This window comes from Nicotiana sylvestris, chromosome 7, assembly GCF_000393655.2.
Source record: "Nicotiana sylvestris chromosome 7, ASM39365v2, whole genome shotgun sequence".
Lineage (NCBI taxonomy): Eukaryota > Viridiplantae > Streptophyta > Magnoliopsida > Solanales > Solanaceae > Nicotiana > Nicotiana sylvestris.
The window spans coordinates 97,454,283-97,477,131 of NC_091063.1; the positions used below are offsets into that span (position 1 = coordinate 97,454,283).

Here is a 22,849-nt window from a genome sequence, read left to right on the forward strand (position 1 = left end):
GTTCTTTCCTCGCATGTCTTCTCCTATGTTCTTGTGTTTTGCCGTTATTACTCATGTTCTTCTGTTTTTGTGTTTTGTTCTTTCTCCTACTGGGTTCTATAAGCATGCTTTATGTGTCTCCCTCGCATATCCCTCTACTGTATTTTTTACTGAGCTTTTGCTCCTTGCCTGCCTTCACTGGTGTTTTTTTTTGTTTAAAGACTTAAGCATGATTCTTCTACTGTTATCCTAAACCTGTATTTCTTGTCTCTCCTGAACTTGTTTAAGCAACAAAGCTTTGCCTAAATGTATTCTCTATATTTCGAATTTGCTTTCCTCTTTGCTTATTCTCTCATGAGTTTCTGAGAGAGGCTCTTGAGCCTATTCTACTTGTTGTTCTTCACCTATGTATCTGATTTGAGTCAGAAAACCTTATTGTTGAAGGTTTTTTGACAAGCTTGGCTGTGTGCTTGGGCTAGGGTTCCATTCAGAACCCTGACCCTCTTTCAAAGACTCACTTTGAGTCTATGAACCTAACTTTCCTTGCTACTTTGATTTCTTTGCTAGTGTTGCAACAACTCTCTCTTGTCTCTGTATGGTTTTTATATGACTTTCTCTTCTTTGAAAAGGCCTTTGGCCAGCCTGTGATTGATTCCGAGTCCCTTTTCAAAAGGGTATGATTGATTGTTAATGATTTTCTTCAAATTAAGTTTCTCTTCACTTTTTCGTGGTTGGATCCATTCATGCCAAAGCTCAAACCTTGATTTTTACTGACTGTGATTGATTGTCTTCCCTTATTTAGCCCACACCGTGTAATGTTGAACTATTTCCTTAAATGAATTTCCATGTATTTACCCCTATTATACTTCCTTAGAAAAGATTTAAAATCAAAATCCTTTCCTTATTTGTCATGCCCGTTTGAAATCAATCCCTTGGCTGAAGGGAAATCTGTGTGATTGACTTTCAAAATTATTTTCTTACCTTCTTCTCACTTGTCTTCTGCACTATAAAAGGGGCTACCCCTTTTGCACTTAAAAAGGACATACACAGAAAGACTTCGAACTTTTCAATATTTTCTCTACTACTACTTTCTCAACATCTAGTATTGTGCACTATGCTCATCTTCTCTTTCTACTTTCTGAAACACTCTTGAGTTCTCTTTGAACTCTCAAGTATTTGCTGAAGACTCGATTTGCTCCTATTGACTTCTGGCTGTTTACTTGCTTTTGTTGTTCTGCTATTCTAGTACTTGCAACCGGTATGTCATTCTTAGTTAAATAATGCCCCCTTAACTATGTGTTTATTTCCTAGCCTGTCATGCTCTCTCTTTTACCATGTGTTTACATCTTAGTCTGTTATGCTTTCTTTCCTTATGTTTCTGCAACTCTGTATGTACTCTTCTCATGTGAATCCCTTTCCCTTTTCCCCTTTGTATGTGAGTATAGTTCCAGCCACAACAGCACTTTGATATTGCTGCCTATGACTCTGAACTGGGTTCTTTGAACCTCCTAACTCAATCAATTCCCACTCCTTTCTCCCCTTTATGTGCTTGAGCCTGGACCTGAGTCTGGTGGTGTCCTAATCACCATCCAGACTTAGGTTTGACCCTCAAGGGTCTGCTCCTAACTTGTTTGACCAAACAAATGGTCAGGGGTGTGCCAGTCTACACCTATGGCTGGGTATGACCACCATTTGTTATGGCTCCCCAATCCCTTTTCACTTTGCACTTACTCCTAGCTCTAAGTTCTGCCCCTCTCTTGCAAGCCATGCTTTGGGACCCTTGAGCTCCCACTGAACTTGGATGCCTAAGGGCTGGCTATTCCACACTACACTATTCTATTTCTAAATGGTATCCTGAGTGTAAGCAATGCCGGGAATCCTTGAGATTCCTTGGAAGTTTGAAACACTTTGGATAAAGAGAAGGCTTTGGAAATTCGGAATTGGTTAATCACACGTTATTGGACATTAAGATTGAATTAGGCTGCTCGGATCTAGCTGTTAGTTTTTTTTAATGTATTTATTTTCTTTCTTTTGGTCTGTAATAATTTGTATAGAGGATTTGGGGAATATAGTAAAAGGGTATGGGAGGGGTTTTACATTCTTGCATCAGTGAGGGTAGAAACCATGTTTTAGGATTTTAATTTTTTCTTCCTATAGGATTGTTCAATGTTTCTGATTCCACATCACCTAGAGACCATGCCTATAGGGTCAACGCTTCATTGTGTTACAAATCACATAGAAATCATGCCTATAGGACTTAACGTTCATGTAATCAATGCATATAGAGATCATGCCTATAAGGAATGCATATGCATTAGGCAGACTGTAGGGTTAATTAACACAATCATCTTTTACAAGTTCAATAACAGGTTTTAAAAAATCAAGATAGATATCATGCCTATAGGATTAGCATCAAACTCGTATGATTCGCTTCAAGTAATAATGATCTATTAACTGGTCCTTAACGTCTTAATACAACAACGATTTCAGAAGTCTTAATTCTTTGACAAAAACTCTCTTGACTCAGTATGCTTTTAAATCCCTCAAATCAGCATCTTTTTTCTGAAACAGTTTCTTTCTAAACATTCTGCCTAAAAGTTTTACTCAGACCCTGAAATTGTCTTTTAAAACAGTTGTGGCTTACCCTTTCCTTAGATATTTCTATCTATGAAACCCTTTCACAACTATTTCTGTGTTTTATTTTTACTGCAGTCTATACTTTCTTTTCAAAACTACTCTGCATTAGCCTACTTTTTCCTGAAATCAGTACCCTTTAAATCACTCGCTTGAAATACCTTAATTTCTGACAATTGGATCCAAGTTTCCTAATGCGGACTTTCTATCTAAACATATGGGTTGAACCAGTCCGTTCGCCGTTTAAGTTTAATTTAAAGACCAAATCAGTATGTGCCAAGACGTGCTAAACTAAGTGTTTGTTTGATTAAGGGGTTTACTTGAGCCTTACCTATTTGTTTGTTCATCCTTATATTTGTTACTTGTTTTGTATGTCACAATTAGAATTTTAACCTTTGAACTCCATATATTCCTATATCCCTTTCCTTCCCCTTTAGGACTAGAAGTCCTAATACCCCGGGACTGATAGGTTGGGACGGGTACTAGCACGCAATAAGTAAACGAGTCTGATCGTGTTTAAATACCTTAATGGGGTGGGAAGGGTAGATATCGATATGATGACCGATACGCTAATATCACATGCGACCCCTCTTATGAGGAGTGATCTCTGGGTATTGCATTGAAGTGATACATATTAATTATAAACTTAGGACCCCCCCCCCCCTCCCTTTATTTGCTTTCATCGCTTCTTGTAAAATTGTTCAAATCTCTTTTTCATGAATTTCTGTCTTCTCTACTTACCTTTAAAAATTTTCAACTTGGTTGCAATGTTATGTGCGAATCCTTATTTGAGCCTTGATTGTTTACTTGTAAAGTCACAATTGCAACATGGCCGGGAACCACACTAGTGGATCTTGAGGGGTGCCTAACACCTTCCCCTCGGGATAATTTCTAGCCCTTACCCTAATCTCTGGTCCCTTCATCTCAAACCCTTCTTAAAGTGTCCTAATGCACTATAATCATTAGGTGGCAATTCTTCAACTTCTAAACCCAATTCTCGAAAGGGAATAAAGTTGTCCTCCCAATGTTGTATACCCGATTTCTGACTCCACGGTTAGAGAAAAAAGGGGCGTCGACAACGCTTAGGGATGAGATCCTAACATTCAAACAAGAACCCAATGAGCCTTTGCAAGAGATATGGGAGAGGTACCGTATTATGGTGAAAGAGTGCTCGAACAATGATATGACGGAGGCTATGATTCAACAAACTTTCTATAGGGGGGTCAATACTACCAATCAATGTGTTGTCAACTATCTTTCTGGTGGAAATTTAATGACAACGCCGTATGCAGAAGCTTGTGAGATTCTTGATGAAATGGCGGATACTTCATAGGTATGGCAGAATAGAGCAAACGCTCCTCAAGGCAACCCAAAATGTGATTCACTTGCATAAAGAATTACATGATCATGGGCAAGCAATTGCCGAGTTGACCACCACAATAAATCAACTAGCCAAAGCTCAAATTCAACAAGTGCAAAGTCCCGAGCAATTAAATGCAATGGAAGGAGTTAGTATAATGGTAGACAAGAGAAGGCAAAACAGTCCTCAAGTGCAAAACCGTGTTGAAAATTATGTGCAAGATGATAGTGGATTTGATCAAGATGGACAATACAATGAACAAGAGGAGGAAGTACAATATGTAAACAACTTCCAAGGGCAAATAAACAACAATCAAGACCCAAATCAACAACAATAGTGACCACAAGGAAATCAAGGAAATTGGAATTCAAGGCATCAAGGTAGTTTGAACAATCAAAACGACCAAGGGAATTGGAACAATCAAAGCAATGAAGGAAATTGGAATGGTCAAAACAACCAAGGCAATTGGAGTGACAGTAATCAAGGCTATTGGGGAGGTAACAACTAAGGAGGGTGGAACAGCAACAACAACCGGGGGTCGGGTTTTCAAAGGCCTTCAATGTTCAACAACTGAGCAACCAGCCTCCTTATCCTTCTCAAGGTCCAAGATCTTCCAATAATAACATGGGACGAATTGAGAACATGTTTAAACAAATGATGGAGAAGAATGTCGACTCTGATGCTCAACTAGCCTCTTACAACACTTCAATTCGCAATTTGGAAGTTTAATTGTGCCAAATCATGCAAGCTTTGAACAATAATCCTAAAGGGGCTCTACCAAGAGATACAGTGGTGAACACAAAGGGTGGTAACAACACGGAACATTCCATGGCCGTGACTACAAGGAGCGAAAAAGGTGGGGATGAAACCGCCTCAAGTCAAAAGAAGATTGTGGAGATGAACAATTGGTACAAGAAGATGAGATGCCAAGCAATAAAGTGCAAGCAAATTATGAGGTTAGACTTGATATTGAAGACACTGTGGAGGATACTCAAGAAGAAGTGAACCCGTCTAAGGAGCACATTGTTAACATACTAGAACCGGTAGTGCCAAAGGCTAAGGCACCAATGACAAGGCCTCCTCCTCCATATCCTCAAAGGCTTGCCAAGCAAAACGGTGAGAACCAATTCAAAATATTTATTGACATGATGAAAAGTTTGTCTATTAATGTGTCGTTGGTTGAGGCATTGGAACAAATGTCGAGATATGCAAAGTTCATGAAGACTTGGTTACAAAGAAGAGGTCGATGAATTGTGAGACTATAAAGATGACACGTTAAGTGAGTGCAATTGTGCACTCAATGGCTCATAAATTGGGAGATGTGGGTGCTTTCACAATCCCATGTACAATTGGAAGTGCCGACTTTGCCAAAGCTTTAAGTGATCTTGGGGAGAATATCAAATTGATGCCCTATTCGGTATTCAAAACTTTGGGAATTGGGCAACCAAGACCCACATCCATGAGGTTACAAATGGCGGATCGTACAATGAAGAGACCTTTAGGTATTATTGATGATGTGTTGGTTTGTGTTTACAAGTTCATCCTCCCGGCAGACTTTGTGATTCTTGATTATGAAGTGGACTATGAGGTGCCTATTATCTTGGGTAGACCTTTCCTTGCTATGAGGAAGGCACTTGTTGATGTGGAAGACGGTGAGCTCACCTTCCAGGTGGGTGATGACAAGGTGATCTTCCATGTGTGCAAATCTTTGAGGCAACCGAATAGTAATGAAGTTTGTTCGTTCGTGGACGTGGTGACTGATGTAATTATTGATGATTCTAGTGCCATAATGAATATTGAGGATATTTTGGAAGTTGTTTTGCTCAACCTTGATGATGATGAGGAGAAAGAAGGCTATGTGGAATGTGTGAATGCATTGCAAGGAATGGGGTCATACACTTATGAACCCTGCAAGTTATCCTTGGATCTTGAAAACTAGAAGACTCTTCCAACAAAGCCCTCAATCGAGGAGCCTCCCACTTTAGAGTTAAATCTATTGCCTCTGAATCTCATGTATGAATTACTTGGCCTTTGTTCTACTTTACCGGCTATTCTTTACTCTTGTTTGACTAACGTGCAGGTAGACTCCACATTGGCGGTGCTACAAAAGAGGAAGAAAGTTATAGGATGGACATTAGTGGATATTCGAGGCATAAAGCCCCGTCTTTTTCATGCACAAGAGTATTTTGGATTAGGGATCCAAACCCTCTATTGAACATCAAAGGAGGCTAAATGAAGCAATGAAATAGGTGGTCAAAAAGGAATTCATAAAGTGGTTGGATACCAGGGTTGTTTACCCTATTTCTGATAGTTCATGGACTTCTCTGGTGCAATGTGTCCCAAAGAAAGAGGGCATGACTATGGTTACCAATGACAAGAATAAGTTGATTCCTACAAGAACGGTGATCGGGTGGACTGTGTGAATAGACTATCGCAAGCTCAACAAAGTCAAAAAGGAAAGATCATTTCTCACTTCCCTTCCTTGATCAAATGCTTGATAGGTTAGCCGGTCATGCTTTCTATTGTTTCCTCGATGGGTATTCCGGCTACAATCAAATTCTTATTGCTCTGGGGGATCAAGAAAATACTACTTTCACTTGTCCCTATAGTACTTTCGTATTCTCGCGGATGCCATTTGGGTTATGCAATGCACCAACAACTTTTAGACAATATATGATGGCTATCTTCACCGACATGGTGGAGGATTTTCTTGAGGTCTTCATGGATGAGTTTTCCATGGTCATGAATTCTTTTGATGATTTCTTGAAAATTTTGGATAAGGTCTTGTCAGTACATGAAGAGACGAACTTGGTATTGAATTGGGAGAAATATACCTTTATGGTCGAGGAAGGCATTGTACTTGGCCATAAAATTTAAAAGAATGGTATTGAGGTCGATAGGTCCAAAATAGAGGTGATTTCTAAAATTTTGCCCCCTATATGCGTGAAGGGAGTGAGGAGTTTCTTGGGTCATGCAGGGTTCTATAGCCGTTTCATCAAAGATTTTTTCCAAAGTGGTGAACCCCTGGTGTAAGCTTTTGGAGAAGAATGCCAAATTCCATTTCAATGAGTATTGCATGAAGGCATTTGAATTACTCAATTTCAAATTGAAAACTACTCATAGTTTCACCGTACCAGATTGGAGCTTGCCTTTTGAGCTCATGTGTGACGCAAGTGATGTGGCGATTAGAGCAGTTTTGGGGCAACGAATCAACAAAATCTTCCATTTGATCTACTATGCAAGTAAGACCATGAACTATGCCCAAGTCAATTACACGGTGACTGAAAAAAAAGGTCCTTGCTATTGTCTTTGTTATGGAGAAGTTCCACCCGTACTTGATGGCTACAAAGGTGATTGTCCACACTGATCATATGGCACTTTGGTACTTAATGAGCAAGAAGGTTTCAAGGGCGAGGCTAATGTGGTGGATGCTTTTATTGCAAGATTTCGATCTAGAGATCCAAAACCGCAAAGGTAGTGAAAATCAAGTGGCAGACCACTTGTCTCGATTGGAGGAGAAGGGAAGGCTACATGACAACTTTGATATCAATGATTCCTTCCCTGAATAGAAACTTCTAGCCATTTCAATGACCAAGATGCCATGGTTCGCCAATTTAGCAAATTATCTTGTGAGTGTCATTGTACCGAACTCTTCAAACCAAATGAAGAAGCTCAAATGGGATTGCCTTAACTGTTATTGGGATGAACCATACCTCTTCCGAATTTGTACCAATGGTGTGATTCAAAGATGTGTGCCGGAAGAGGAACAAGTGGGAATTCTTGAGGCTTGCCACTCTTCACCATATGGTGGTCACCATGGCGGAGCTAGAACAGTGACAAAAGTGTTGAGTTGTGGATTCTAGTGGCCTAGTCTCTACAAGGATACTAGTGAGTTTGTCAAGCGTTATGGTGAATTCCAAAGGGCTGGTGGAATCTCAAAGAAAAACGAAATGCCTCTCACCACCATTTTGGAGATACACATATTCGATGTATGGGTTTTTGATTTCATGGGTCCATTTGTGAGCTCTTCTGGAAACACCTACATTCTAGTCGCGGTTGATTATATGTCTAAATGGGTTGAGGCTGTTGCTTTCCCAACAATGAAGCGAGGAGTGTGGTGGCATTTTTGAAGAAGAACATCTTTACAAGATTTGGTACTCAAAGGGCTATCACAAGTGATAGGGGTTCGCATTTTTGCAACAAGGCCTTTGATACCTTACTCACCAAGCATGGTGTCACTCACAAAGTCTCAACCCCCTATCACCCTCAAGCAAGTGGTCAAGTGGAAGTCCCCAACGGGGAGATAAAGAGTATTTTGTCAAAGACAGTGAATGCCAAATAGATGGATTGGTCAAGAAAACTTAATAATGATTTATGGGCTTATAGGACGGCTTACAAATTAAAACACCGATTGGTATGTCTCCATACCGTTTGGTGTTTGGAAAATCTTGTCATCTTCCGGTGGAACTTGAGCATAAGGCCATGTGGGCTTTGAAGAAGTTGAACCTTGAATGGGATGTCGCCTCCAACTTAAGGGTGACACCATTGAATGAGCTAGATGAATTCCAGTACCATGCATGTATAAGTTCTTCCTTATACAAGGAGAATATGAAGTACCTCCATGACAAGTACATCCGAAATAAGTAGTTTAAAGAAGGTGATCTTGTGTTATTGTTCAATTTTCGGTAACGGATGTTTCCGGGAAAGTTGAAGTCAAAATGGAGTGACCCATTTGAAGTTGTTGTTGTGACACCATTTGGTGAATTGGACTTGAAAAATAAGAATGATGAAGTGTTTAGATTCAAAGTGCACCAGGTGAAGCACTATCTTGAAAAAGTTGATGATGGCCATTTCGTGGTGGTTCTACATTTCAAATGATTGGTAATCTTCCTCGTGCCGCGACGTTAAATCAGGCGCTTCATGGGAGGTAACCCATGTGTCTTTTTCTTTATCTTTTTCTTCTTCTTTAGATAGGTTTTATTTTGTGCTAACTAGTGTTGAAGTGTATGCAGGAATGAGTGTGCTTTGCAGGGACTAGGCCCAGAAAAATTGGCTAAATGTTGAAAAAGTGCAGACCACACATTAATTATGCCGACACACAATCTTGATTGCCACAGCAGAGAGGAATCTGCAGCCGCACAACTCATTGTGCGGCCACACAACTGGAGACCCCAAAATGCAACTCTCTGAAGTTTGGAATAGCAGAGAAAAGGTCATTTTGCGGTTGCACTCACTTTTTTGCGGACCGTAGAACTTCAGCTAGGCCCTGGTAGAGAGTGTGGACCGCACTCAAAATTGCGCGGCCGCACTCAGCTACATTTTTTTTACCTAATTTGGTCAACCTATAAACAGATCCTCATAGCACTATTCACAACTTTACACACTCTAAGCTCTTGAGACCTAAGCAAGCATAGTCCACACAAATTGTTTCACACTCCACACTCATTTCATCTGTCTAGATTCTTCTCTGCATCCTTCATCACCTATATGTTCAATTCATGTTTAGGTTTTTCAATTTTTCTTAGTTTTTGTTCTTCAGTAGTATAGTTATTTTTAGGCCTAAAATGTCAAATATTCTTCATATGTGCTTAAAATTGTGTGGGTAATATCATATGCACTCATTGGGGGCTGGATAAATTATGTATCATGTTTAATTTTCTAATACCATGTCTACATTGTGCTAATATTTGAAAAACCTAAGTTAGTGACGTATGATTATAAATTGTGCGCCCGCACATGAAATTGTGCGGTCTGCAGATTCTGAGTTAGGGCACTTCACCGAGCATGCAATGTGCAGACCACACTCAAAATTGTGTGGTCCGCATAAAAATATGTGCAACCTCACTTTGAAACATCAGAGAACCCGTATTCTAAACCTAGTTTTGTACGGCCGCATCAAAATTATGCGGTCCGCACTTTAGTGTACGACCGCACTATAAAGTTGTGCGGTCCGCACAAGGCAGTCTACAACTACATGCAATATTGTGTGGTTCGAACTTTCACTTATGTGAACTAAATTTTTTTATACAACTGTTAACTGCTTCTGGGCTTTAACTAGCCTATGTACTTTGTATTGCAGACAATGGTTTGATGAAGAAAGCATCAACCAAAAATCAAACCACGGGGAGAGGTAGGGCCAGAAAGCCTTAAGAATCAAGCTCGTACATCCCATCTAGGAATGCCTCCGAGGGTCACTCAGTGGATGAACAACTTGAGGCCCAGTCCCAACCATCATAATTATATGGGAGATGCCACCTCCGTGACGAACCCTCCACCATAGCAAGTTCTTCTGAGGGTTCAGATGCCGGCAGCCAAGGTTCAGAGCCCTCCTTTACACACACTCCCCCTGCACCAGTTGCAGTAGATGATGATTATTATTAACGTTCTGGATGATGGTAGAGGATGTGACACTAGAGTGGGCGGCCTTGAGAGGCCGAAGAAGAAGGAGATATGGGAAGATAGATTTGTGAGCCTGACAGCTTTCACAGAGTTCAGAGAATGGTGGCCCTAGAGATCGCTCACACTTGAGCGACAATTCTTATTGAAGGATTTGGATAAATACAATCCAAATGTCCTTAAGCAGTTTAGGGCAAGGGGTGGATGTGTTTGACCCAGAGATCAAGAAAGGTACCAAAGTGACCAAAGTGAGGAATTTGAAGGTCAGATTCGATCAGTGCACTCGGAACACTTACATGGGATTGAACGAGATAGAGGCAGTCTAGTATATGGAGAAGCTTTCTATGGGTGATGCAGCTCGCCCTTGGCTAGTAGAGATCTTGGCAGCTCCAAGATCACCACAACCGTGGATCGCAACGAGGGTTTCCATTGCACGGGCCACCCTCAATTTTTAAGAAAAAGGGTGGCAAACTTTTGTGTGCAGCTAGATAGAGCCGAGCCAAAATGAGAACAACCTTCCACTCCCCCGAGCAGTTTTGGTGGAATCTATAATGGTCGGGTACCTAATCAATATTGGTACCATCATGTTAGCCAACATTTTAGTGGTTGTCCGAAAATGGTGAAATCTCCTATATATATCCTAACACCATCACAGAATACCTTACGGATGCAAAGATGGAGCCGAGCCACTTTGATACAAAGGTGCGGGCCAAAAAGCCCTTCTCATGGTACTCTTTGAAAGGTACGAAAAACATAAAGTTCAAGGGTAAGAATACTGCCACCGGTGGCTAGTCTGACGAGCTATCGCTGGTTGTTACAGATCTAGCTGTGGAAACTTCTACAGCTCATATGCCTTCTACAGCTACCATGCCTTCCACTGCAGCCGGTCCTTCAACCGAGACAACTGACATGCCACCACCTCCATCTTCTATACCATCCACATCAGTACTAGTGCCTGCTTCATCCACATATCCACTTATCGTGCTGCGAGTCTCCCAAACATTGGCTAATCTCAACAACTGGATGCAAACAGCTACTTCAAAGCTGTCTGACATATCCAGTGCTATTTTAGCACAATCTTCTACACTAGTAGCACCACAGGTACCTCCGTTAGTGGAGGATATATTGAAGAAGATCCAATAAAATCAAAAGACCATCATTGATACATTGGTAGCGCATGGGGGAGCTATTAATGAGTTGGGCAAATAGGTGAAGAATATGCGGAAATATCTGGCTTCGAAGAAATCAGTTGAAAGATTGTGAAAAGAAGTGGCCAAGATAGCATCCGTTGGGGATATACCACTTGATCTGCAGATGGAGTCAGTACCAGCAGCACCATCAGTACCTAAGACATCAGAGGCAGTAGCTGGCCAGTCTGAGGAGCCAGACCTTGTTGCCCACACTACTGAGGAGGTGCTTCCGATGTTTACCAACCCCATTTTTCCCCGACCGGAGGATGAAGAGATCCAGTTGGAGGAGCCCGAGGGTGCTGATGATGCCATACACACTAAAACTACATAGGGAGTTCTCTTCACTCTCCACTATTCCTTATTCTGATTTTTTTTGTTAAGCATTAAGGACAATGCTTATTCTTATTCAGTGGGCTGGTCTATTTTGGTTGGTTTGATATGACATTGCCCTATAATAACTTCAATACTCTTTTTATTTTAGCTTTATTCTCTCTTTCATTATGTATATATTCCTCCCTCTCTTTAGATGTATATATTCTATTCCCCTCGGTTTGTATATTCATTTGTCTTACTTTCAGTAGTTTATTTCTTAGCTTCTTTAGTTTGTTTTTCTTAATAGTATAACATCTTATTTACTTTAATAGCTCCTTTTTGATTTGGTAGCATCTTTTTATGTTTAAGTGAGCAATAAGCCTTTGGTTTTCTTAATTCCAAGGTTCTTTCCAAAGTGGGTTTTGTGTGAACCGGGAGGCTCTTCTCAACGATGGATGGCGTGACAACCTTCTTAAGGGATTGAGTCCGTTTTTTATGTTTAGGTAAAAACAATAGTATTAATGAATAAAAATGGTCAAGCATTCTTCACTTGGTGCCAAACATTTAACTATGACCTTATGGTTAAAAACAAGTTCTTGGCAAGAAATAGCTCTTATTAGTAACCTTTAGACTATTGTGTTAACTTGAGCAATCATCGAGTGGTTTAGTTGAACAATTAGTGATTTTAAATATTGAATATGGTTGCTATGGGCCCTCAACTCTATCATCTTTAGCAATCCAGTTGTGTGAGAAGTGAGATTTTTGTTGCAAGTCCAAGTACCCGTGCGAATGGTCGAGAACTTGCCCCGAAGGTGTTTCTAGGAAAAATTCTAAGTTTTACTTGGCTTGAGAAGTGATGGTAGGCTCTCCTGGAGAGCCCACTTAAAATGTTCCATGTCCCACAAATGTTGTTATCCATAGTCAACCCATTTGATCCTAAGGCCTTTCTCATTTGATAGCCACATTACAAGTTTTTACCAGTTTGTAATGACTCTCTCTTGGCACCCTAACTTTCCTTAGCACTCTTGAGATCAATTGGATAAAACATGAGTTTGGGGGAGAGACAAAAAGTTTGAAAGTGGTATAAAGGCACAAAAGGAGAAGAAATGAAGAAATGTAAAGGCAAAGAAATAGAAAGAATGAATAAAAGAAAAATGCAAAAAGAAAGTGAATAAAGTGTAGAGTTAAAGGGATTCAAAGAAAAGCACTTATGCAATGCATGAAGAAAATAAAGAAGGAGAAAATGAAAATCATGACCAAGAAAGAGTTATGTTAAGTCTCTCTAGATCCCCTAAGGAAAAAAATAATGATGCAAAGAGTCGGTAAAATATGAGCCAAAAAGAGAAAAATGGAGTGCTTAAGGAAAGATGAACTCGTTTCTATTCCAACATTCCCTACCCTTGTCCAATAAGCCTTCATTACATTCCGAAAACGTCCTACGTGATTTCAAGCTGAGTGAACTTACATTAGTAGTGATTTACATGAGGGGCAAGCATATGGTACTTAGAGTCGTACTTGTGACATTCTTTTGAGAGAGATGAGCGAACTTTTCACAAATCCTTGAATTGAGCTCTATATTATTAAGTGAGATATGCTAACGGATATTTGAGGAGGAGGAGTTTGGGATCCACAATAACCTACATGAAAGAGTGAGCTTCCTTGATGAATAAAGTCAACTCTTGATCCTCTAGTGACACATTAGTTCTATTGTACTTAAAAAGTGAAATCATTACCTTGTTGATAATTCATAAGTGTTGTGGGTAATTGTTGGTTTCAATTGATGTGTGTTTGATTCACCTTAGGCTAGCTGAAATAGCACTTTTCTTGTGGAGGTGGGAATTACCTTATTTGTTTGAGAACAAGCAAAAGCTTAAGTTTGGGGGAGTTGATAAGTAGGAATTTAGACTACTTATTTGCACCCTTTCACTTTCGTTTTAGCTTAAAAATACTTAAAGGTATTCTCGAAAACTGATAGAATGTACTTTCTTGCAGGAGTATTGGAAAATAAGCCAACGTGATGAAATTCAACTCAAGGAGTATTTTTGGACAAGGACTAAAACCAAATAAAAAGTGTCAAAGTGTGAATCACAGAATTTTGTTTGCAGCCGCAGAATGTGAAGGAATTTTGACAGTGTTGCTTTGCAATGTGCAGACCACATAATAATTGTGCGGCCACAGAAGAGGAAGATCAGAGAGTTCTAACTTGAAGTCCATCGAGAAGTGCGGACCACACAATTAATGTGCGACCGTAGAAGTCCATAGTGTGGCTGCACTCAGAAATGTGCGGTCTGCAAAACCTGAAGAACTGCGGCCGCAATTCAAAATTGTGTGGCCACAGAAGTCCCTCCTGTCAAGTTCAGCTTCAAAGTGTGGACCGCACACAGAATTGTGCAGCCGTAGAACCTCCGAAAAGGCAATTTTGTCCGAAATTTTTAGTTGTGTATAAATAGTCATTTTTTGTCAAAATTAGGTTAAGTTTGAACTTCAGCAAGTAGAGAGCCGTTTTTATTTACTAGTTAGGAAATTTTACAGTAGCTTGTCTAATTTACATTGGTTTTTTATCTCTTTATCATCTAATATGAGTTTAATCTTCTTTTCTTCTTTAATTTCTTCATTTTATCTATGAGTAGCTTAATGTCTTGCTAAGGTTGTGACCCAACTCTAGTGTGGGTACCTAATGAGTGTTTGATTTAGGGTTTGTTTAAGGTTGGGTGTGTGATATTTAGCCTAGTCCTTGTTTTAGTTTAAGAATTAATGGTTGGAAACATTGATTCATGCCTAATTGACTTAGTCTCTACTTGAGAAAGAGAAATTGAGTCTAGGAAAACTTGGCTAACAAGAAATTGGGGTGAACTCAAGAAATTGATTGTCCCAAGTAAAGGGTTGAATCTAGAGATAGTAAAACCCGAATTGAGCATCTATAAATTGTTTTGTGAATTACCCATTTGGGCTTTAGAAAGCCAAATTAGGAAAAATCACTCTATTACCAAGAGGTATTGAGTGGGTAATTATGTGTTGATTTATGTATTACGCTCTGACCAACGAAACTCGCTCTAAAGCCCACAACCCGTTAGGCAACAACCTAGGTGGAAGTTACAGCCCTAAATTTTTTATAACATGAAAAACAACACCAAAAATATAATTCTCTAGTTTAATATTTGCAAACAAAAGCTTAATTTAGAAGTAGACAAAAACAACAAAGTATGTGGAAGTGCATTTTGGACACATTATACGCTTAGTCCGATTATATACCTAATCCTATCTACGTTCCTTGAGGAATCAATCCCGACTCCTATTAGGTAATTATAATTGCATCGACCACTTCACAACCCCAATTTAAGATGTGAACTTGGGCGACATGGCGATGGCCGCTTTTGCGTAGGAGGGAGCATATGTGTGAGGTCGCACGTAACATCAGAGTTGTCATAGATGCGAGGAGCAAGCTGGAACCGGGAGCACGCAAATGTGGAATATGGGATACAAATGTGAGGGGCGCTTCTGCGGATAGTATAGTATCTGCAGAGCTGCAGATGCAGCAGGTGGTCCGTAGAGGCAAAAAGGGCAGTTGTGTAAGTATAACTCCCAAATGTAAGACTTTGGCTGCAAAAGTGGAGGCCGCAGATGCGTCACTTTTAGTCGCAGATGCGATGTACCAGGCAGATGTTATATTAGAGTGATTTGATGCAGTTTTCACTTTTTTGAGATTTAGAGGTCGGTAATAGGAGATTTTGGAGGGAATTTTTCACTATTATTTTATGCATAGGTAATTTCTACTTGGATTTGATTATGTATCTTGTTTTCCCATGGATTTACACACTTTAATCATTGAATTTTGAAGAAAAATTAGGTTTTTTTTGTATGCTTTAAAAGACTGTATTTTGAAGATTTTGGTATCGATTTGGACTCGGTTATGAAATTTAATCACATATTTGGAATCGGCAAGTTTTGCATCATCAAGATTTGATATTGGTTTCGGATTTCGGGCGTACGAGCCCGGATTGCCTTTTATTGATTTTTTGGGAATTCTTCAATGATTGAAGCTTTATGGAATGATATTACTTCCTAAAAAATTATTTGACTTACTTGGTTGATGATTGGCTTGGATTTCCATGATAGATAGGATAAAGCAAGGTTTCTATGCGATTTGAGATTGAAGGTTAGTTTGGATAAGTTAAGTATCTTGCCTAATTTTGTTGAGGGAATAATCATTAGGACATGACCTTTTTGTCTAATTGGAGTGTTTGAGAAGCGACATATATGCGAGGCGATGAGTGTATGCTATGTATAATTCATGACCGAAATGTTCTTTAAGCTATATAATGCCTTGTTTTGGATATTATGCTTCATGCTATCATGCTTTATATGTTTGAATGACTACATAAACTTCTTGAATCATGCTAGAAATCATGTCTAGGCATTTATTTCTTGTTTGGTCATGATACTCGTTATGTATCGCGTACATTCCTAATATGTGTTGTAGTTATATATTTCGCACCTACATAAAACTTAGCACGATATTTTTCTCAGTCCATGAGTATATGATTTGATATCCGTCTCTGTGATGGACTAGATTGGTAGCACATGAGTTGTCTGTGTGGCTGTTGGAATAACGGCATGTGAGTTGTCCATACATTGGTTGTGATTATGACACGTGAGTTGTCTTTGCAGCATGTGGATAAGGATCCATCCCCTTAGTGTCGTCCTCTCATGTTTCTCCTTGATGAAATACATGCAGATTATGAAAAACTTATCAGTAATTGGATTTTGTGTATTTTCTCTATATGCAAACTCCTTGGAGGTATACATGATTTCTACTGTGCATCTTCTCTATATGCTAGCTTCGAAATGTATACATGCCTTTTATGCATATCTTCTCTATATGATGCTTTGCTTAATGAAATGATTCATGGTACATATCTTCTTCATATGTTAGTCTGTGTGACTTGACCTGTTTATTCATGCATATCTTCTCTATATGCAATTGTAGATAAATTAGTGATCCTTCATGCCTAACTTCTCTATATACAACTGTTTACGGTATTTGATATTTTATTAACATCTTCTCTCTATGAAATGGTTGACAAGTTATTTTGATATCAAATTCGTATCTTTTTTTATTGTTAACTATTAGTTGGTTTGTAATGCTTGTGCATATCTTCTCTGTGTGCACCGATGCTCTTATATGTATTTCACACTTGGATTTTCGATATTGTTGTTGTGTACAAATGTATGTTATTGAGTTGTACAGGTTAACGCAAGTTAGTATCAATGGACTTAAAACCTCCTCATTACTTAATCGAGGCTAGTCAGGATGCTTAATAAGTACATGGGGTCTGTTGTACTCATACTACACTTTTGCACCTTGTGTACAGATCTTGGAGCTGAGCTACTGTACAAGACGAAGGCTAGAATTGGAGACGTACCCAAAATTCAGATTCAAGCTACCACTTGTGTCTGGTAGTTTAGGACTTATAATTCTTTTCATCTAAACTTCAAATAGATGTTGTATTTCTTCTTCATACCATCTTTATAAATCTAAATCTTAGTGGCTTGTGATATGTACTACCAAATTATTGGATAAATTGTATGGATTTTCATCTTGTTATTTATTATTATTTATGATCTTTCATTAGAGTTGTGTTAACTATTGTTTGGTTTACCGAGCAGGCTGGATTATGTACTATCATGACTTGATAGGATTTTGGGTCCTCACATTTCTTCCCTTTATTTTTTTCATGAGTTAGACTAGTTTCAAATTATATAATTCTCCCTTTTTTGTGGTATCTTCTTCCTCTTTTGACTCTTCCTCTTACTTTTTTCCCTAGCTTTGATAGTAAGTGCCTCTTCGTGCTCCTTCTCTTGTACATAAATCTTTTTTATTATCATATTGCAAATCACCTTTGCGTCCTCCATTTTTGGCCTATGTCTCTTTGTGTTAGAACGTTGCCATATCTCCTTGTCATCGTCTTTCCCGTATCCTGTTTTACATTCTTTATTGTGCTAGATTCTCCATGGTCTTTAGTTGTTATACTTCCTTGATTTCGATGTTGCTCCTGATTTATATTGTGCTTAACTTTCTCTGCTTTCTTCTGATTCTTTTTGTGATCCTGAATTGTGGATTTATCGCCGTTGGCTTTACCGTCTCGCTACATGTTATTTTTGTGACCTTTTGTTAATCATAGCCTCAATTCTGGCCCTGATTTTCAGTTTCTTTCTCCTTTTTGCTTCTCCTTTTATTTAATCTTGCATTACATTAGTAAGTGGCCAAGGATATTGTAATATTTGAAATACTTTGGCACTACCTCGTACTCTACTTTTTTCGTGAACTCCTTAATGTTGAGTGTCAAAATTGTCCCACGTCGGTTGGGGAGTGAATTGGATGGGAATTTCACCCTATAAAAAGAGGCCTAATGTTTAAGATTTAAACACACCTCTCATTTGCCTTCTTATCTTCTTAAGGCATTTGTATCTTCTATCTTTAGTATTATTTCACTTGTATTTTGGAGTGGAATAAATATTGGTTGTGTCCGAGGAAGTAGGCAAAATTGGCCGAACCTCGTAAATTCTGGTGTTCCTTTTATTGTTGCTTTATTGTTTATTTATTATTTAGTGGCTGCCATAATTTTGATATAGTAGTTGTGACTCATTCACACTATATACATTTGGCTTCTGCAACAATTGGTATCAGAGCCAAGGTACTGTCTAATTATGCTCTGTTGTTGCAGCATAGTCTGATCTTCCACATCATAAAAGATTTATCTTTGTGTCAAACATGGGAGATAATAAACAAGAAGAATCTACATCAAGTGTCAACAATACGTCATTATTGGCATCTTCACTTATGACAAGAATTGTGTCAAATGCAAAATTTGCGGTAGAAATATTTAATGGGTCGGGACATTTTGGGATGTGGCAAGGCGAGGTTCTAGATGTCCTTTTTCAACAAGGGCTAGATCTTGCTATTGAAGAAAAGATACCAGATGTTATTGGAGAAGAAGATTGGAGAATTATCAACCGTGTTGCTTGCGGTACTATTCGATCCTACCTTGCTAGAGAGCATAAATATTCATACACAAAGGTAACTTCTGCAAGTAAATTATGGAAAGCACTGGAGGATAAATTTTTGAAGAAAAACAGTCAAAATAAATTGTATATGAAGAAGAGACTGTTTCGCTTCACCTATGTTCCTGGTACCACGATGAATGAACATATCACCAGTTTCAATAAGTTGGTCACAGATTTGCAAAATATGGATGCAACTTTTGATTATGGTGACTTGGCCTTGATGTTGTTGGGGTCACTTCCTGATGAGTACGAGTACCTTGAAACTACTCTACTCCATGGAAATGACGAAATTTTTCTCAGAGAAATTTGTTCGATTTTGTACAGCTATGAACAAAGAAAGGGAGAAAAACAGAAGGTTAGAGAAGGAGAAGCACTGGTTGTGAGAGGTCATCCTCAAAATCAAACGAGGACAAAGAAAGGAAGATCCAAGTCAAGATCTAGACCCAGCAAAGATGAATGTGCCTTTTGTCGAGAAAAGGGGCACTAGAAGAAAGACTGTCCGAAGTTGAAGAATAAGGACAAACATAACAATGGAAAGGCCATTATGGATTCAAATATAGCTGATGGTGGTGATTCAGACTTCTCATTAGTTACAACAGAGCCATCAACATCATTAGACATATGGTTGATGGACTCGGCTTGTAGCTATCATATATGTCCCAACAGGGACTGGTTCGTGGATTTTCAAGAAGGAGAATATGGAGTCGTCCACACAGCGGATAACAGCCCTCTTTCCTCATATAAAATTGGTTCTATACGATTAAGGAACCATGATGGAATGATCAAAACATTAACAGATGTTCGATATGTACCGGGTTTGAAGAGAAATCTCATCTCTGTGGGAGCCCTAGAATCAAAAGTGTTCAAAATCATTGCAGAAAATGGAGTAATGAGAGTATGCTCCGGTGCACTAGTGGTAATGAAGGACAATCGGAAGAATAATAACATGTACCGTTATTACGGTAGTACAGTTATTGGGACAGCGACAGTAATATCCAGTGACGAAAAAGTGGCAGAAGCAACCAGGCTATGGCACATACGCTTGGGACATGCTGGAGGAAAATCCTTGAAAACTCTATCAGATCAAGGATTGTTAAAAGGAGTAAAGGCTTGCAACTTGGAGTTTTGCGAGCATTGTGTCAAAGGAAAACAAACAAGGGTTAAATTTGGTACAGCGATCCATAATACTAAAGGCATATTGGATTACGTACACTCTGGTGTTTGGGGTCCTTCCAAAACACCTTCATTTGGTGGGAAGCACTATTTTCTAACATTTGCTATTGATTTTTCCCGAAGAGTGTGGGTGTATACAATGAAGAGCAAAGATGAAGTGTTGGGAATTTTTCTCAAATGGAAAATGACGGTGGAGAATCAAACAGGCAGGAGGATCAAGTGTATTCGCACAGACAATGGAGGTGAATACAAAAATGATCATTTTAATAAGGTCTGTGAAAATGATGGCATCGTCCGACACTTCACTGTCAGACATACACCACAACAAAATGGAGTGGCAGAACATATGAACAGGACCTTGCTGGAGAAGGTATGGTGTATGTTGTCCAATGCTGGCTTGGGCAAAGAATTTTGGGCTGAGGCAGTTACATATGCATGTCACCTCATTGTGAGCACGTGATTTTTGTTTACACGACAATTACTCCAAAAGAAATCATAAAAAAATAAACAAATGGTTTTGTTGTACAATTTTTGTTCTGCGAGGCACTTTTGGCAGTTATTTCTAGTTTTGTTTGTGATTGTTTAGTTTTGTCGAACAAAAAACAAAAAATATATGTCGCATGTGAGTTTAGGATATCGTTCTACTATTAGGAATTAATCAAACCATAATTTGGTTTTAAAAGGAAAAATCACAAAAAATATGCATCTTTTATTCTATTTGTTGTCATTGAGTGATTTTATTTTAATTAATTGTTTAATGTGAGTGATAATTGTTGTTTGAGTATTAATTATTATTTGTATGGTTTTATTTTTGATTTTACAATTTAGTTAGGAATTTTATTTAAATCAAAAATTAAAAGAAGGAAAAGAAATGAGTTAAATCGGAATTGGGCCATTTAAATTGGACCCAAAAATCAGGCCCAAAAGCATTGCTTTGCCCGGTCCAGATCAGTTGGCCTCAGGGAAGTCCAAACGACGTCGTTTTGATCATGTTTGATCTGGACCGTTGATCTCAGAATGATCAACATCCAAGATCACATCTCCATACCCACGTTTGAACCCGACCCGTTCAACCCCGGACCAACCCAACCTCCTTTAGTTGGAACGACACCGTTCCTCATTTAATGAAATATCCTGGCCTTCGATCTCACTTCATCCAACGGCCAGGATCTAACCACCCACTACGTATATAAACTCCAAACCTTACCCCACGCCCCCATCCGAACACCCCCCTTTTCATCGTCCCAAACCCAAACCCCAAACCCAAACCATCCAAACCCTAGCCGCCCCTGTGCACTCTCACCGTAAACCCAGCGGCAACAACGCCGGTGACCACCAAAGTAACACCCCTAATGCACCTCACCACCCTGAACATGGATCTGTTATCCCCTTGCCTCGAATCACCCCCCATCGCCTCGAATCTTTGTTTGAAGGTTCGAGCAAAACCCCGATCTACACCAACCCACCTCAGGTTCACACCAGCTATTACCCTAGCCTCACTCGTGACTAAACCAAGCTTGGTATTGTCCGAATCTACCCACAAATCCCAAAACCCCAAATCTGAAGGTTCGAACCCTAGAACACAAGAATTTTTGGAGTCCGGTTAGATTTAAACGGAAGGTTGGGGTCTAATAGACCCTAATCGAAGTGTTCTCGGTCGAGAACACCTCAATTAAGATCTGTTCGACCTCAAATGGGCAAATCCAGCTCGGGCCTGGGTCATCTGTGTTTAAGCTTTTCAGAGTAAGTTCACTTTTCTTTTTTGTTGCTTGTCTTAGTTAGTCGGCATGTTTAATTAGTTTGTTTGTTTATTTTTGGGATTCTGCTATCAGTTGTTCTCCTCCATAAGACCTTTTATTCGGTCGATTGTTATTCTGCTTATGTTTGAATACGTATAGTGATATACATATTTCAATTTGATTAATATCGTCGAATCAATAATGCCTATGGTTTCCCTGTGTCATGCAAAATTGTTATAGACAATTGATGCCCTATTTGTGTTGTTTGTTTGATCGACTGTTTGTTTCTATGTTATAATTAGTATAGTCGATTCGATATATGTCGTCAATTGGTTTCAGTCTGGAATGGAACTTAATCTAACTCGTGTTGTTTAGTTCTCACTAAGGCATTATTTGAATCCAACTACGAAATTGAGTACAGTTGTTTATAATATGTCAAGTTAAGTCAGAAGTCACTTAAGGATTGGTTATAGGTGTTAGTTTTGATATAGATTTCAGAGATCAATTCGAATTGATATAGGATCGTTGTCCCTGTTTGTCTACTTTTGTGGACAGCATGTGCATTGGAGCCTTTAAGGGATTAAAATTAACTTGACAGCATGTGCTGTCAGGACATATTCAGGCTGCCCATATTTGCTAATTAGAATAAGGGACAGGCCACTTTAGCAATAAAAAAAGGGGCTGTCAGGGGAATCTCATGGGGGGGTACCTTTCTTTTAAACTTGTGAGTGGAAAAACAGAAAAGGGCACATGGGGGGAGTTCAATTGTTAACAGGCTGGAGAATAGGCTGGATTCGAAGCTATAAAAACAGCAAGAGAAAGAAGAGTTGAAGGGGGAGACATTAAGGGTTCAGAGGAGGGAAAGGGGCAGAAAAAGAGTTTTAAAAATCAGAAAAGTAGAGGGAATTCTGGATAGAGAATAGAGATATCATTTGAGACTTTGAAAGAGTTTCAAAAAATAGTTGACAACCAAAACAATAGAAAGACTTTTTCCATTGAAT

General features: G+C 39.1%; 1 protein-coding gene across 1 annotated transcript; it reads left to right on the forward strand.

The window, feature by feature from the left end:
- Nucleotides 1–6,667: 6,667 nt before the first annotated feature.
- Nucleotides 6,668–8,620, forward strand: LOC138873487 (uncharacterized). The gene is made up of 4 exons (XM_070151957.1): nucleotides 6,668–6,784; nucleotides 6,951–7,250; nucleotides 7,837–8,085; nucleotides 8,360–8,620. The coding sequence occupies exons 1-4, from the start codon at nucleotides 6,668–6,670 to the stop codon at nucleotides 8,618–8,620; spliced, it is 927 nt and encodes a 308-aa protein (XP_070008058.1).
- Nucleotides 8,621–22,849: the final 14,229 nt, after the last annotated feature.

Coding starts and splice junctions, on each gene's coding strand:
- LOC138873487 (XM_070151957.1), top strand. CDS start 6,668: ATGGTGGAGGATTTTCTTGAGGTCTTCATGGATGAGTTTTCCATGGTC. Junction 6,785..6,950: donor TACATGAAGAGACGAACTTG/GTATTGAATTGG, acceptor TGGGTCATGCAG/GGTTCTATAGCCGTTTCATC. Junction 7,251..7,836: donor ATGCCCAAGTCAATTACACG/GTGACTGAAAAA, acceptor TGTGGATTCTAG/TGGCCTAGTCTCTACAAGGA.